Raw genomic sequence first — 17,479 nt, forward strand, 5'->3', positions numbered from 1 at the left:
TCCAGGTATGCTGGTCTAGAGCCCGTTAGGAGTAGCTGCACCCTCCAGGTCCCTGTGAGGCCAGGGATCTTGTCCCACACCTCTGTGGGAGCTATGTGCTGCCTTGGGAAGAGGAAGGTCGTAGGAATGGCAGCCTTCCCTCAGGTTCTACCCCTCACTCTCACCTCCCAGAAGGAAGAGAGACATCCTTCAAGTGGCCAAAAAGCCCCAGGACCTGGGCTCTTGGGTTTCAAGATCATGTCACCTGGACAGGACATCACCTTCTTCCTCCCTTACTGCCAACAAGAACTTGTGGGTGACCCCAACTGCCTCTACCCAAGTACTCAGCCCTCAGGACAGGGCAGCAATGGCTTTAGATCCCTTTTTGCTAACTACAAGTCCCAAGCCAAGCTGAGTCTGCAGCCCAGGACATTGTCATTTCCCCAGGCCTAATTCTCTCTACCTTGGCAGGGCAGGTAACAAACAACCACCAGTGACTCCCAGGGGCCTGCGGCAAGCTCTGTCCTCACTTGCCTGCATTATTGAAATGTGACTGTTTGATCAGACAATGATTTCCAAGATGCCTAAGGAGGGCCTAATAAGGGTGGGCCCTATCAACCTATGAATGCAGTCTAACATGAAATTGCAAATGTGCTAAAAAAAAATTATAAGATTGACTTTTGTGATTTTTTTTCTTGTTTGTAACTCAATTGTGTCGTTCTTGAATGTGAACCTTGTAGATGACAGTGAGGCACTCTACTGGGAGTTCAACATTGGCCTCTGGGGTTGGGGTAGGAGTAGACACACAGTACAGGCTGGTAGTGCCACTATCCGCCCCTGGCCTGAACTTCCATCAAAGCCCATTATTCTTCCTTAGCACTAACACATGTTAGACTAGATATTTTCTCTCTGTTCCTGCTTATTCCCCTCCTGACTAGCTCACTCCTTTGGTACAGGGATATGTTTCTGTTTGTTGTGAATCTCAGAGCTTGTAACAGCATCCCAAAAATAGAAGATATTCAATGAAAAGCCTGCTGAATGACTATACAGTGTGTGTGTGTGTGTGTGTGTGTGTGTGTGTGTGTGTGTGTGTGTGTACAAATATCCAAGGCTCCCGGAGAAGAGTCAATTTGCCCAAATATTACCACAGCTAAAACACAAATTTAAGATAAATCATATTGCCTGCAGGAAAAGAGAGAATGTTCCTTTACTGGGCAAGCTGGTAAAATGTGAACACACTGTATCATTAACAGCATCATAGCAATGTTATGTTCCTGTTTTCCATAATTGTATCCTATTTGTGCAAGATGCTAATGGCAGGAGAAACTGGATGATGGGGACTCACTGAACTTTTCTAGCAGCATTCCTCCATGCTTAATATAATGGGAAAATTAAAAGTTAAAAAAAAAAAAAAGCAGGCACAGTGGTATATGCCTTTAATCCCAGCACTTGGGAGACGGTGAGTTCAAGGCCAGCCTGGCCTACATGGTGAGTTGCAGGCCAGCCGAGCTATATAGTGAGACCTTGTCTCAAAAAAGTAAAAGTACAGCTATTGGCCTAAAGTGGTGTTCCCATCACTGGGGTGATGGCCCAGTGATGATAACAATGTGATCTTGGGATATCCCAAGACTACACATCAATGTGATATACAGTGTTTCTCTGAATCCAGACATGGTGGCTCAAATCTGTAAACCCAGCACTCTGGAGGCTGAAGCAGAACAGTTGCTGTAAGATCAAGAGCAGCCTGAGTTTCTTAAACCAATATAAAACCCCCAAATAAATAAAGAATAAGATAAAAATAAAATAAAATGCTTCTGTCTCTCTATGTGGTCTAGTAACCCTCTGCTATTTTGACTGCGCCACTGTCCCACCCCCATAGAATTGGCTTGGCCAATTGTATGGGACTGCCTGGGCCATGAGTGGTGACTGTGATGTTTATGCCCACTTAGACAGATTGTCCAGCCCCTGTGCAGACTAGGGCTGGGGGCTGCTATCAATCTTGAGATGACTGGAGCCTCCTTCCTGTGACATGGACAGTCATAGCAGCTTCCTGGATGGTACCCACAAAAATCTACACATACAACAGTGTTCAGGACTAGCTTTCTCCACATATAAAGTGGGACTGTGTTAACTGAAGCAGTGACTAGAGAACTGTCCCTCTAGAGACCCCGGGTTCACAGTGGGCCTTCTGAGGAGCCTGCTGCAGGGAGAGGGTGAATTTAAGAAATCCAGCTCTTAGCCTCCAACATAGGAGACCCTCCACCTTTGTGTCAGTAAGGAAGCTGGCCTCTTGATGGTTGTCACCCACAGAGTCACTGCCTCTGTGTTAATTGTCAGAAGGCAGGCTGGAGCCACATACAGCACACACCGCCCATCAGACCGTCAGGACCTGGCAGCCCCTCATATCCATGCCGTCTATCCCGGCAGCTGCAGCATTTTGCTTAGCAGCTCTCACTGAGAGAGTCCACAACCCCATTAAGGCTCATGTCAGTCCTCAGGAACTGTCTGAGTAGGAAAAAGAAATGTCTCCCTGTGGCTGCCCTCCCTCTCCTGAGAGACATTGCCTGCCCCTTTAAAGAGCCACAGGGAGGTGGCCCAGCAAGGAGGGAGTGTGCCCCTTCACACTACTAGGGTTGAGCCTAGCCCTAAGGGGCCATACTTATCCCAGAAAACTCTCTCTCTGTACAGGCTCATTCTCCACTGTCCTATGTCCTAGCTCATATTCTGGTCCCTCCATTCCAGCCAGCCAACCCTGTCACCCCCTCCTCTCCCACCACTCCCTGGGAGATGTCAAGAGTGGCAGGCAGGCGTACGCTCCTCCATGTGTAAGACCGCTGCAGCAGGGTCTGCCCACCTGAAAATTGCTTTCCCCAGGTCCAGACAAAACAGCTGGGCATTGATGGAGTTTGCAGAAAAGTTAATCAGTGCCAACTGGCAGCAGTGCCAGGCGCCGCCTGGGTCTGCTCCATCCTAATGCCTCCCGAGTTCCCACCTTAATGGTTCCTGACAAGACTAATTTCCTCATGCAGGTGATTAGCGTAGGCATTATCACCTTCGCTGTGACTCAAGACACTTTGGGGGTGCTGAGGGGCTGCCTGGGAAAGTCAGCTCCCTGTGACTTCACCCCAGTGACAAATGGAGGGATGGGGAGCCAAGGGAAAAGAGCTGACCAGATGCTCAACAGTCATCCATTCACTCACTCATCCATTCTATCAGGCACCCCACCACCACCCCCCACTCTGAGCTGGGCCTCACGCTTGGGGAAAGGTTCATGTTATACAGCTGCAAAACAGAGATAACGAGCCATGGGGGGGTGGGTTGTGGTGAATCCATGGGGGTCACACATCTAAAGTGCTTAACAAGAGCCTGCAGGAGGCCAGGAGTCAATAAACCACAGCAAATGGCACCACTCCACAATCATACACCATACCTAAATACTAAAGTGGTCATTAATCACCATGCTGATATTAATAAAATTAATAAGTAAACATTAATAACCCTGTGGGGAATTAGACACAAAGCTGGGACAGAAGTTACTAGGTGCTGAACAGAGCTAATAACAAAGCTAACAGTAGTGAGAAAAGAGAGGCTGAGGTTCTCTAGGATGGGTGACCTGGGTGGCGAGTAGGAATTCACCAGGCAGGGGAAGGGACCAGCATTGGAGCCAAAGGGACAGCCTCTAAGAGAGCTCAGCAATAGAACAGACTATGAAATTCTGGGTTTCAAGCAGTTGGATATGGCCGAAGATCAGGTGTCTGTGGGGAGAGGGGAATTGGACTGTGACAGATGATTTTACTTGTATAAATGCTGTGGGCATGTATAAGATGGAGACATCACATACACCAGGGCCTGAGGTTTGAAAGTACAGCCAATACACATGGCTCTACTCCCTCTAAACCCCACCAGGAACTGGGTAGTTTAGGTCTTTTCAAGCCTAGCTAGGTCTCTCCCTGGGCCAGCCATGCTCTATGTCCCAAGGGCTTCCAGCAAATATGCTACATGCAGCTCCAGCAAGCAGCTGGGATGATAAAAATCACCATCTTTGCACGGTGTGGGTTGGGCCATTCAAACGCACAGGCACGTTTAGCGTCTGTGCCATCTGGGAGAAGGCTCTCCTGGGCCCACTCTCCAAACCACTATCTCCACTGTCACTGTGAACACCTCCCTCCTGACACACACTGTCAGGGAAGCTATGGCCTGAGGCTCTGTGAGGGGGCCAGTCACAGCCTCTCGGAAGATTCTAACACTGGCTTGAAGATGCCAGGTATTCCTAAGCCATTCCAAGTCCCAGACTTGAAGAGAGAGAACAACCATGCTTGTCACCGAGAAGGTAACCAGGCAAAGAGAAAGCCTGCCACTCTGCCTGGAGGGACCCGGGACCAAAACTGGACAATAAGCCATGGGGAAGTAGATGTGAAACATGACTCAGGAGCTGAGTCCCAGACCCTCCGATGTGGAGAGGCAGAGCTGATGCATAGAGACTGGCAGAAATGGAAGAAAGAAGCCTGCCAAGATGGGAGAGGATCCCCAAAGACAAAGAGGTAGCCACAAACTCAGCAACATAGAGGTTGATGCTGCTCTTTATTTTGTTCTTTGAGCAAGGATCCTGATATAGACCCCAAGCTGGCCTTGAATTCACAATCCTCCTGATTCAGCTTCCCAAGTACTGAGGTGATAAGTCTGTGCCACCAGACTCAGCTCATAGTTGATCTTAGCTCCATCCACAAGGGGTTATCTAGAGTATCTAAGGCAAGCTGGAGTCAGCAGCCATCTCTTGCTATAGGTACCTGATGTCTGTTCATGGCCCACAGTCAGTCCCAGGCATATGTGATGTTTATCGGCCTGACCAGAAATGGAGCCATAGATCTGCTCTTGCCTCCAATCCCTCTTCCCAGGCCCTACTGTCTGAGACTGATGTTCACATTTTCATCAGGACCCACACAGACAGGGGCCCTGACACAAGAAATGGGGCTATGTAGACAGGCCAGAGCAAGGCTGATAGACTTAATGACTTCATTTGGCTCCTATCTTCTCTAGCTAGGAGATGCTCTTCAAAAAGACAATCAGGCAGAGGGAGTGGGAGCCCAGGATGGCAGAGATAGCAACAGCACGTAGCCTCACACTCTGCCCTCCCATCCCACTGGAAATTGAGGCCAGAGGATGAATACCAGGCAGGTAGACCAGTCTCTAACCCTAGAGAGAGCATTACCAGAAACTACACAACAAAAGAGCCCTTTGCCAAGCCCTACCCCTGATACCCTAAAGGGAGTTTTGTTGTTGTTTGTCTTTTTAATGATTTGACACATAGAAACAATAGGGCACTGCCTCAGGTCTCAGTATGTGTGCCTGTTACAAGAACAAGTTCTATCTACATCATGTACATTCCATTATCATTGTTTATTTGAAGGTCCAACAGATAGAAGTAGACCAGTGGGCATGAGTTCTGGGTAGGCAAGTTTCAAATCAATATTAGAAAGGAAATTTTGTTCCTGAATTCTTCCATGGAGGAATTGTGTGGGATTGCAAGCCCCATCACCAGGGGTCCAAGCCAAAGCCACATAGCATAGCTCAGAGGCAGACAGCCCAGCTGCCCCAGCTCTGGCAGTGGGTGAACTGACACTCAGCCTGGCTTGGGCTCTGGCATTATCCTGAACACCATATCCAGCTTCTCCATGTGTTTAGCAGTCTCTCACAAAGCCTCTGGCTGGCAGAGAGCTCCAGGCACCATTGCTTGGCCATACAGGGTCTTGCCTCCAGGGATATGACATTCTAGGTATGGAAGCAAAGCTTTGGGTTTGATGGTGTTTCAAGTAAATTTATTCCCCACCAACCCTATGAGGGGATAACCCATCACCCATTTTCAGACTGGCATACAAATTGAAAGAGGAGGTAGTTGGTGACCATCAGACCTCAAAGTCAAGTCCTTAGAATGTTTCCCTTTCCATGTAGAAGGCAAGGGCCAGGCCCCTGCACACATGCCTACCATATCCACAGGAAGCCACACATACCCTGTGAATAGCTCCACTCATATGAATGCCAAAATCCCACAGGAGACTCCAGGCCTGCCTGCCTCATCAGAGACCCTGGAAACAGGCACAGTCAGACCACATCCTACAATATCTTCTCTCTGACAAGTAAGAAATAGAGAACCAGAGGAGTGTGCTTCTGTACCCAAGGTCACAGAGTTAAGGACCAAAATATTAGCTTCTGGTTTCTAGGTTAAAGCCCTGTTGTCCACATCCTTAAGCAAAAGAAAGGGGGAAGACAGAAAGTCGCTGAGTGCCTAGCCAAAAGAGAGGGGTAGAGCTGTCCCTGAGTTCCCCAGAGCCAGGATAGATCCCACTAGACAGCCATCCCTGCTGTGGCTGCCAAGGGTAGACTTCAAGGGGCTCCAGTGCTTGGGAGTGGCTCCCAGGAGCCGATCAATGCTGGCATTTGCAGAAAACAAGCCAGGGCTGCAGCCAAAGGTAACAGGAACTGAGCCTGCTGGATGGCTCCTGGTAGATGTCGAGCCTAGGACTTCTCACAGTCAGTGCTAGCCAAGCTGTGCCCACTCTGCCCACTCTCATCTTCCTTGCATAGTAGGCCTTTGGACATGCCAAATGAACATGGTACTCCAGAGTGACAAGCAGGATGCAGCCAGCCCTGCTCCCTCCAGAGGTCCCGTTGTCTTTTCCAGCCAGCACCAACATCAGTTGGTAGCTAGTCACCCCTCAGCTTCTGCTGTCAGTTGTGTGGATGCATACCCTCCACCATAGAGGACCACCCGCTATGGGTGAGGGGACATGACCAGGTTCAAAAGCTAGCCACAAAAACAGCAAATGAAGGCAAAGGGGGACCTCCTTCCCACTTGTGCCCCATCTCCTTTCATCACCCTGGGGGGCACACCAAACATTAACTCAGTCCCAGTCACCCAGTGCTCTGATTTCTTCATCCATTTGCCTGACCCCCCTCCATGGCCACAACATTCAGAGCTGGCACAGAGGCAACAGTCCAGGTATACATCTGACACAAAGAGAAATAACTAGAATGGGAGAGAGCAGAAGTCCTAAGGTGATCCACACTGCAAGCTACTTGTGTATTTGCTGCCAGGCATGCATGTCCAATATGCAGTGCATGGTCCCCATGTGGCCACACACAACCAAGGACAGCTTGGTTGGACACAAAATCATAAAACTTCCTCAAAGCATTAACAGATTATTTTTGCCTTCCTTTGTTTGCCTTTGGTTTTGTTTGTATGACTCAATCATGTGGTTCTGCAGCATGAACTTTTTAGATGACAAGGTCACTTTGCAATGTCAAAAGCCTGGACATGCCAGGACTATACACACGTTCTAGAGTCTACACAGTCTTGCTCATACCAGCCTGTGCTGGCTAGCTTTATGTCAACTTGACCCAAGCAAAAGTCATCTAAGAGGAGGGAACCTCAATTAAGTACATGCCTCTATAAGATCAGGTTGTAGGCAAGTCTGTAGAGCATTTTCTTAATTAATGATTGAAGGCACCATTGTGGGTGGTGCTATCCGTGGGCTGGTGGTCCTGCATTCTACAAGAAAACAGGCTGAGCAAGCCAATAAGCAGCATTCCTTCACGGCCTCTGCATCAGCTCCTGCCTCCAGGTTCCTTCCCTGTTTGAATTCCTGTCCTGACTTCCTTTGATGATGAATAGTGATGTGGAAGTGTGAGCCAAATAAACCCTTTCCTCCTCAAGTTGCTTTTTGGTCATGGTGTCTCATCTTAGCAATAATGACCCACACTGAGACATAACCCCATAACAGAACTACATGAGGGACATGCCACATGGACAAACCCTCCAAATAATACAAATGTGTAACAAATGCAAAGACTATACACTTCCCCACCAAGCCTTGAGGACAAAAAGCAACTGTGGGACCCTCAAGGGACTTGTGGATAATGCCCCCATCCCATGAAAGGGGGCCATTGGCACAGCTACAGGTGAATACTCACAATCTAACCTTGTTTTCTGAGAAGCTTCAGGGTCCCTGGAGCCAGCTGTAAACACAGACCTCAAGCTGCTATTATTAGAGCCATACCTGGAAGCCAGACACAACAGCCCTGTGATGAGGCAACTGGATCAGGGATCCAGGAGTGGCACTAGATATTCAAAATCACCTATGTCTAATGACAAAACCCAGCAGGCACATTTCAGGAAGCTTTGTCATCACAAAAAGTCCACAAAGGACCAGAAAACAAAGACACCTGCTGCCTTCTTCATGTACCCACAAAGGCTTGGAACGGAGCAGAAATGAGCCATTCTACAGGATAAAACCAGTCCAAAATGGGAAAGCAGCAGCAGGGACAGTGGTAAACCATGTTGTTTAGAAGACTCCTCAGCTTGAACGGGCCACTATGCGGGGCAGTGATGGTCCTGTCCCCACCGGCATCCAAACAAGAGGCCGATGAACATCACAGAAGATTCCAATGCAGGCTGAAGGAAGTCTCAACCTCCAAGATCCCTTCCACTTACTAAAAGGCCCATCACCCCATGCGACCCACACTCCCACCAGCCCAGGTTCCAACTCACCCACAGGTGTGTCCTCGCTGATCAGCAGGTAAGTGTCAAAGAAGTGGTTGGTAAAGAACGGTAATCGGTTCACCTGGCCTGCAAGTCAGAGGACACGTGCATCAGCCTGGTGGCCCCCATGTATCCTACACGGTGACACAGAGTGGGCTGAGTGGCACTGAACGTGTACCACTTCCCAAGTCAGCCAGGCTACAGGTGGCTGCAGAGCACTAGCCCCAGCATGGAGAGCACACCAGGCTTTTAAGGCTTTGACCTTCCCCCCAAATTTCCAGGTTCCATCTTAATTAACCTTTTGTATTGATGATGTATTTGGGGTCTCTTAGATAAAGTCAAAGATATTATTAAAATGAATTTCACCATTTCTTCTTTTCTTTCTAATACGGCTCCTGCAAATCCCAAGCTTACACCCGTGGGCTGTGGTGGATTCCCACTGGGCATGTGTCATGATCACCCTGGCACCCACACAGGGCCTGGTGCTTAGAAAGCCCTGAGAGCATGTCTGTTGTGGGAAGAATAATAATGATGACCGTAGCAGCAGCCACTACCTCTAGAACTGCTTCTCTGTGTCAGCCACTCATATGGAATGAGGCTTGGGGGAGTAGCACCCAGACATCAAAACTAGTCCTGTTAACTGGGGGGGCACTCTGATAGCACCGTGTGTGCTGGGGGCTGGGAAGAGCCAGGTGACATGTGCTCACACCGGAGGACTTCACCACAGAGCCCCTAGCAAGCTCCCCCGAAAGGCTGGCTTCTCCCCTTCTCCATTTTCTCTTGGCAGCTGCAGTAGGCAGAAGGGATACTTACCCCTCAGTCACTGAAAACTGGGGGACCCAGTCAGTTTCTGTGGTGCAGCCCCTGCTGAGACTTCAGGAACCCTGGAAGGAGTAGAGACCGCTCTCCCACTCTCTTTTCTACTGGCCTTGGTCCCCTTAAACTCATGCCAGGCTCCCAGAGGGTAAGAAACTGTAGTCAGGGAGGAAACTGGGGACATGGAGGAGCATGGCCTCTCTCCCTCCCCCTACTTAGCAGACAGATTATGCTTGCTGGTGGCCCTCGGACACTCTGGCCTCACCCTCCTGACCTTTTCCACTTCACGTGCTAAATGTCATGCTTCCCCTCATCTCCATGCCTCTCAGGAAGGCCTCCCTGAACTACCTCAGATGGTATATGCACCTGCACATGTGTGTCCACGCTCACATGGACACCTCAGATGGCATATGCACCTGCCCACATGTGTCCATGCTCACAGCAGCAGTCTTAGGAAGAGCCAGTAAAATGGCACCTCACCTTATTTGAAACCTTTTCATCCCGCATCTAGGCACAAGGCTTCCCATGCCTCAGTTTACTTGTGTACCAAATGGCAATAACGATGGGCTTACTTCACAGCTAACCTGGGGATTTGATGAGATTACATACAAAAGGCACTAAGTGCCATGCCTGACACACAGCTTGCTTTAATAAGCACGAATGTGCTGTATGGAGGGGAAGGACTCTGAGACCTGCTGCAGGCCTTGGGTTTTTGACATAAGGAAATAGAGCAACCTGGGCACCCCAAAAAATGCAATAGTGGGTGGGAAATTGGTGATGGGGGGAAATCCTTGCCTGCAACAGGTTGGTTTATTTCCAAATTTACTTTCTCAAGACCTCCTGGCACCCAGGAATGCCATGTCTGAGGTTCCTCAGACCCAGCACCCAGGCACCAGGCTGGAAGAGAGTCAGAGAAGGCTTGCTTGGGCCTCTGTCGAGATGGAGAGCAGAGGGTCCCATGGAGTCTATGGGGGAAAGGGGTGAGGGAAGAGAGGCTACAGCAGAGAAACGAGAGGCTGAGAGGACATAACATTGTTGAGGGCCTATCTCGCCTCTGCCTCCTAGGGACAGAGAAGCAATAGTTCATTCTGGGGAGCCGGGTCCCCAACAGGGGAGAACCATGTGACATAGTCTGGAAACCAGAGAAGGGCTAGCATAGGAAGATGAGTGGCAAGGGTTGTGGGAAGCCACACATTCTTCAGCCCCTCCCCGCTACCTACACAAAAAGGGTCAGCACCCACCACCCACCACACTAAAGGAGCAACTCTGGCCACTTAGCAAACACAGATGTGGTCAGCAAAGCTAGCCAGCACACAGGCAGATTGTCTGTGTTTTGCCAAAGAATTTGCTGGATGGCCTCAGGCCACTTGATATGCTTCTCTGTTTTCTGTGCCCCATTTTTTTTCCATGAGAAGAAGGTAAGTACTACTAACAACAGGGTGAGCATTCATCTGGTACCCGATGTACCAGTCAGAGGACTTGATGTCTATATTGATTCATGGGATCGACCTGTGTTGCTCCTGAACTATAGACAAAGAAAGTGCAGTCCAGGGAGGTTCAGAAGGGAGCCCAAGGGAGCCAAGGGGCTGAGAGTATAGTGTGCATGCAGAGCAGTCACTGAGCTCTCAAGGGAGACAGCCAGCTCCCTGAGCAAGCTGGGACCAATCTGCTATATACATGTGTGGACAGATGGCCGGTGCAGCAAAGCCAGAAAGGGCACGAGTGTGTAAGCTCATAGAGGCAAGGACAAGTGTCCTGACGTAGGCCTCCTGCATGAGGCAGACCGGGGTTAGTCATCTAATTTAAAAAATAAATAAATTAATTAAATAAATCTCAAGTTAAATAACCTTGGGCCCCAGCTCTCTGTAAAAAGTTCTGAGACTGTGCCAGCTCTGTCTGAGAGTCTGTGAGCCTGGGCTGTAGTCCTAAGCTGTTTGGATGGGAGTGAGCTCCCCATGGCTAAGGGCATTCCGGTAGGGAATGTAGACAAGGAAAGGAGAGTGTCTTCAGGAATGATGCTAGTGAAACTCCAACAAGTGTGAAGCAATAGTGTCTTCCAGAGCCCCACAGTCCCTGGAGGGAAGCAGCAGAGAGGGGCCCCATGGGAACATGCTTGGCTATGTCGCCAGGCACGTGGTGCCCATAGCTGTTCTCTGAGGACACCTAGGCCCCAGGAGACACTGTGCATGCATGCCTGTGGTCCTGCCTTCCTTCAGTGTATCCTCCCTGTTCATTACTATCTCCTGCCCAGAGGCAAGTACAAGGTGCACAGGCTTTCTTGGTAGGCACTAGTGGCACTAGGAAAGGAGATTCCTAAAAGATGGACAGTTCTGGGCTATCACATACCTATATTCAGGCTGCCCTGGCATTCTGACCACCCCACACCTTGTCCAGGTTGCCTTCTCCCCTACACCTCCTTTAAAATGAGTCCTCAAAGGCAAAATAAACAGCTTTCCCTTCTGCCCAGGGAGCACCTACCTGCAGCTCAAAGACTTTTTCCTCCGAGGGACTTCTCTAGAGCCAGGGACGTCCCTCTGAGCACATCCTGCAACACACCCTGTGTATCAACCCTGCATATTCTTCTACTGGACTGAACCCCCAGAATGTGAGTTGATGTCTTCACTCCCTAGAGAAGGCATACTGTGTATACAGCATCACACAATGTGTGTTCAAAATACAACTGTGAAACTGAACAGCGCTGTGACCACTCTCCATAGCCCAGGAAAAGGACAGTTCATAGTCACAGATCATAGAACCTAAGAATTTCTCTAGACTTCCCCATGGCCTCATAGGACCCAAGCTCTGGGGATAGCCAGTATTTTAAGCCCTACGTAAACTACAACTGAGGCCTGGAGAGGGAAATGTGTCTTCAGTCACATGGCAAGACATGGTCTCTGGGGTCCTAGAGCTAAAAGTCAGGCTGCTGGCATGAGCAACCTCCAGCCCAGCCTCCCAAGCACTGGCTAGTATTAGCAGAGAGAAGGGGGACTTACCCCAGGATCCAGACACCAGTGTGAGAAGCCAGAGCAGGGCACAGGAAGTGTCAGCAAGGCACCTCATGGCTCCTGAGGATACAAACAAGGAGAGCATGTGAGATGTGAACCCCTGGAACTCCAAAATCCCATTTCTGAGGCCCAGTAGAGCAAAGCCTGGGAAGTTGGGGAGGGGGGAACAGCATCCACAGGAAGAGAGTCTGGGCCAGCCTCATCCAGGTCCGGGTATATTGCGTGGTCCAAGAGTATTTGGGCTTTGTCAGGACTGATGTGACAGGCAAAGCTCCAGGCAGACACCGAGGACTTGCTGGGGACACATTCAAGGTTCAGTGGTCGAAACGACAGGCTGCTGCCTCTGCCCTCTGAACCTGTATCCTGCAGAGCAGCATAACACAGCCAGCTTGGGAACAGAGTCAAGTGTGGTGTTAACCAGGAAGATGGGGCCTGGCAAGTTCTGCAAACCACCCAGTGCCTGCATCCTTGTTCCAGTTTCTCACATCCATTGTATCCTCACCTCACCCAGGAAGATAAGAGGAAAACGCAGGACATGGTGTCTGTGGTGGTTTGAATGAAAATGGCCTTTGACAGGACTTTGTGGAGAGACTTCCACATCGCTGCCAATATTGGGGGCCAATTCACCAATTCAGCCCTGCAAGGGACTGTGGCTGAGCCCATACCCTGAGCAGACAGTGAGGTGACTCCCACAGATATTACAACCAATGATGTGCAAGGGTCCACAGAGCAGTTTCCTAATTACATCCTAATTACATAAGTAAAAAATGGCCACTGGGCTGCATTTCACAATGATATGGCCTCTTCTCCATTCCTTGGCATTCCCATCCCTGTGAGTTTCCTCAGCCCAATTCATGGGCTCATGAGCTGAGATACTCACCAGATGAGCAGAGAACGGAAGGGAGAAAGCTGCTGGATTGGTGGAAGGGGGTTCAGCTCTGTGAAAGCCATATGCCTGCCCAATCTGAAGGCAACAGCTGCTAATGGTTCAGTTAAGTGGGGGAAGACAAGTGTGGCCACAGCTTCTGACTTAGTAAAAAAGTCTGGAATTGGACTTCTGTACAAATCAAACACTTAAATACTAGTAGATATTTCGGTTCCTAAGAAGTACATTTTATGCCAAACATGACCCAAACAATGAGCAACTGGCCTGGTGGGCCTCCCAAGTCTCTCTCTCCTTATGTCTCCATTCTGGAACTGCTTGGGTCTCTGTGGCTGCTGCTGATCTCTGTAGCAACTTACAGGACAGGGATGTGGTATAGAGCTTGTCTAGAATCTGCTAGTGAGGGGCTGGAGTGTGGCTCACAGGTAGAGTGCTTGCATAGAACTGCTAGTAAGGGGTTGAAGTGTGGCTCAAAGGCAGGATCAACCAGTGAGGGACTGCAGTGTGGCTCAGAGGTAGAATGCCTGCCAAGAATCCACCAGAGGGGCTAGGGAGTGGCTCAGAGGTACAATGCTGGCCTAGAATCTACCAGTGAGGTTCTGAGGTTGTATAGCTCAGTGGTACATCCCTTACTAGAATCTTCCAGTAAGAGGCTAAGGGTGTGGCTCAGCAGTAAAGAGCCCGCCTAGAGTCTATCACTGAGGAGCTGGATATGGCTCAGTGGTAAAGCACCTACCTAGCATATGAAAGGACCTGGACTTTATCTCTAGCCCCAGAAACATTTTTTAATTAAATTTTAAAAGTCATTTGTTTTTCTCCCATCATGACAGTCACAGATGACCCTCTAGGCCTATGTGCCTTCTTGTCTTTAGGAGCTAAAACTAGCCTAGCAGGGCTTTCCTACAATAGAGAGCTGTCCCCTCTGACATGTATCTGGATTCTTATCCCAATAGGCAAGGCTACTGTGGGATTTCCTCTCTGTGTGACTATGACAGGACTCTGCTATTCAGTGTGGTCCTTCAACCAGGGCATTGCTGGGTCAATTAAACACCAACCCCAGGCATGTATGTCAGGCTTCAGTAGATTCCCTTCTTGGAAAGGTGGCAGAAATTCACAGCCCCTCCTGTGGTGTGCAGTAGAGCCCAGGTGCCTACCTGCAAGTGATCCCTCTTTTTAAACGGCTGCCAATCGGACATGTGAAAATCGGCATGCCATCCTCACTTTCATTTGCATTTTCCTAACTACCAGTGAGGTTGAGCACACTGCCTTTTTCTAAACATTTGAACCACTTTCCATCTGTTATCTCAAATGATCCTATTGGGTCCTGAAAAAAAGCCAGCCAGCATTGTGTACAAAATCCCTGATTTACAATTGGAGAAACCAAGGCACAGAGCAATTGAGTAACGATCTGACACCCCATTGTTTGTGACTGTCTTTAGGAAGAAAAAGAATCTGCAGTCCTCCGCCTTACCAAACCAGATGTTAGGAGAATTAAACATCTGTTTGGAACATCACCCAGAAATAGCTAGGGAATTCACGCCATGCTGCTGGGAGCCACGGGAAGCTTGTGGCGCACGAAAGGAGGAAGGAAGGAAAAAAAGGAACACTCACTACAAGATTCCACCACCAGCCAGGGATCTTCACGGATGTTCCCTTTACTCAGTCTTCAAATATCTCAACAAGAAGTTATTCCTGTCTCCATTTTACAGATGATAAAGCTGTGACTAAGAAAGGTCACCCTGAGGTGTGGAGTTGGGCTGGCATGCCATTACACTGTCCTCTGTGACTCCCTTTTCTTGCATGTATTGTTTCTTTTGGGGGTGGGTGGGAACTGTATATGCTCACACATGCCTGTGCGTGTGGAGGCCAGGATTCAACAACTGGTGGTTTTTGGGTTTTTTTGTTTGTTTGTTTGTTTGTTTGTTTTATCACTCTCCATTTTACTGTTTGAGACAGAGTCTCTCACTGAATCTGGAGCCCCCATTGGGCTAGGCTGCCTGACCAGCATCTCCAAAACAGGGGCTGCAGGTATATGCTGCCATGCCCAGCTAATACATGGATCTCAGAGATGTGAAGGCAGGTCCTCACACTACCCTCTGGACTATCTTCCCAGCCCTGTTTTGTTAATTCTTTTGAAGTGTCTTGCTCTATAGCCAAGAATGACCTTGAACCCACAAACCTACCTCTACCTCTAGAGGGCTGAGTTAACAGCAATGCATTATACCCCCTCCCTACAGGAGCACCTGTGTTCAGCAAGGAGGAACTTCTGCCCAGGGGAAACACCTGACACAGTTCACAAGACTGTATGATGCATGCCCCATCCCACAGGGCCAGCTCAAGGTCACTGAAGCATTCTGGACCCCAACCTCCACCTGTAGAAGTCTGTCCATTTCCTTTTCTTTTAGACTATTAAACTGGCTCAGTGCCCCAGCTGTCAGTCAAGGGAGATCACACACATCCCATACTCTGAAGGCTTCCATTCCCTGTGTGTCTACATCCCTAGTGGGAAACAATGATCCAGACCCTAACTTCATAGCTTCCAAAGGGTGAAAGCAAGCGGCCTGACTGGAACTGGTCCATACTGCTCCTTGGTTGTCCCTGAAGTCCCAAACCTCATTTTTCATCATCCTTACTCCTTTGGCAATTTATATTTTACAGATGAGATAGCCCAAGATCATCGGAGGCCAGGGACAGTGTGCCTGGCTCACAGATGGCCATTTTGATGGACACTGCCTTTGCCTGCTGCAATGAATGGCAGGGACTCCCCTGGGAAAGCCTAACCTTGCCGTGTTCTGGGCAACAGCAGCTTCCCAGCCTCCTGGTCTGGCTCTCCCTTCTTTTCACACAGCCTGGCCTGGTAGCTTCCTCTCCCACAAGCTCCAAGTTCCCACCCTAGAGATGTGGTCAGTGTACCCCCTCACTTCTCTACACCAGACAAGAAAACAGACACATCCATCATGCTGGGCTTCCTGCCTAGGCCTGCAGGTTGCCAAAAACATATACATGCAGGGTCACAGCCAGTTACCCCCAAATCTTTTGGGTACCTGGCTTAACAGTTCTTCACATTCATGGGAAAGATTCCAGAAATTTCTCAAATATCTCCACCACCAAGGAGACAGAGCCAGGCCCTAAAACATTCCAGCCATCAGTCCTTGTGCCAACCTTGCACCATGCCCTATGGATGAACAGGAACAGAGCATGGCTGTAGACATATGCTAGGACAAATTAGAGCCACCAACATAGAGGATCCCAAGGTACCCAAGAAAGCTATACAGATGCCCAAGATCCATGATGCTAATGGTGTGTGTGTGTGTGTGTGTGTGTGTGTGTGTGTGTGTGTGTGTGTTGCCAGGCATGCTACACAGTGGGGCTCAGAGAAGTTAAATAACTTGAGTAAGGTTACACAACTAGTAAGTAGTCAGGTCTGGAGTTGAACCTCATTCTGAAGGCCAGCAAAGTTACTCCTGGTTTCAGACCTCAGATGTCCTGAGTTCAGACGTACCCTGGGTGATGTGGTGGCAGGAGGACAGTAGGCAAGATTCTGCATCCACTGCACAGGCCAGTGAATCAGATTTTGATTCTAACATCTCAAAGGCCAGGCCAGCATGGGGACCAGGAAGAGCATCTGAGCTAGGGGGATGGCATCTGAACAGAGGGGACACTGTGCATACCCATCCTGGAGTGACCTACTACACACTAGGCATTGTGCCAGACTCCAGGATACAGGAAAGAGAAAGGCCCAGACCCTGCCTGGGGGAAGCTGGTGCTCCATGAGAGGGATGGGCACAATCAGAGGGAGGGGCTCTGTTGGGAGCAGAGAGGAAGAGACAGGAGAGAAGGAGACAAGCACACTGAGGATCACTGGGGTAAGGATTCTCTGAGGGTCACTAAGACATGGATGTATGAGGAAGCAGGAGAATATGCCATGTGGACATCTGAGGGGGAAAGGTTCAATCCTATGCAAGGGTCCTGGGGCAGGAATGTGCCTAGTGTGGTTGAGGAACAGGAAGGCTAGCAAGACAGATTAATGTGCACAGTGGAGGACTATGCCGGAGATAAGGGCAGGGAGGTGAAGAACCATCACGGACACCTTGAGCACTGCCGCCAGGTGGCCTGGGTTCTGAAGCAGCCCCTCAGGGCTGAGTGGAAGGTGCATACAGGCACAAGGGTGGGATGGAAGCTGACTGGGGTGGAGGAAACTAGTGATGCAGGCCAGAGCTAATGCAGGTGCCCAGCAGGGGACAGGCGTGACAGCTGTCA

At 49.6% G+C, this 17,479-nt stretch overlaps 1 protein-coding gene across 1 annotated transcript in view; it reads right to left on the minus strand.

Moving 5' to 3' along the window:
- Cdh23 (cadherin related 23) overlaps positions 1-12,393 on the minus strand; it is a 317,335-nt gene extending 304,942 nt beyond the window's left edge. Inside the window, exons 1-2 of the mRNA XM_051186787.1 lie at positions 12,325-12,393; positions 8,525-8,602 (exon numbers count right to left, since the gene is read on the minus strand). Coding sequence (XP_051042744.1) covers positions 8,525-8,602; positions 12,325-12,391 — 145 coding nt within the window. The 5' untranslated portion in view covers positions 12,392-12,393. The remainder of the gene's footprint in view (positions 1-8,524; positions 8,603-12,324) is intronic.
- Positions 12,394-17,479: the final 5,086 nt, after the last annotated feature.

The sequence above is a fragment of the Phodopus roborovskii genome, unplaced genomic scaffold (assembly GCF_943737965.1).
Source record: "Phodopus roborovskii unplaced genomic scaffold, PHOROB, whole genome shotgun sequence".
Classification (NCBI taxonomy): Eukaryota; Metazoa; Chordata; class Mammalia; order Rodentia; family Cricetidae; genus Phodopus; species Phodopus roborovskii.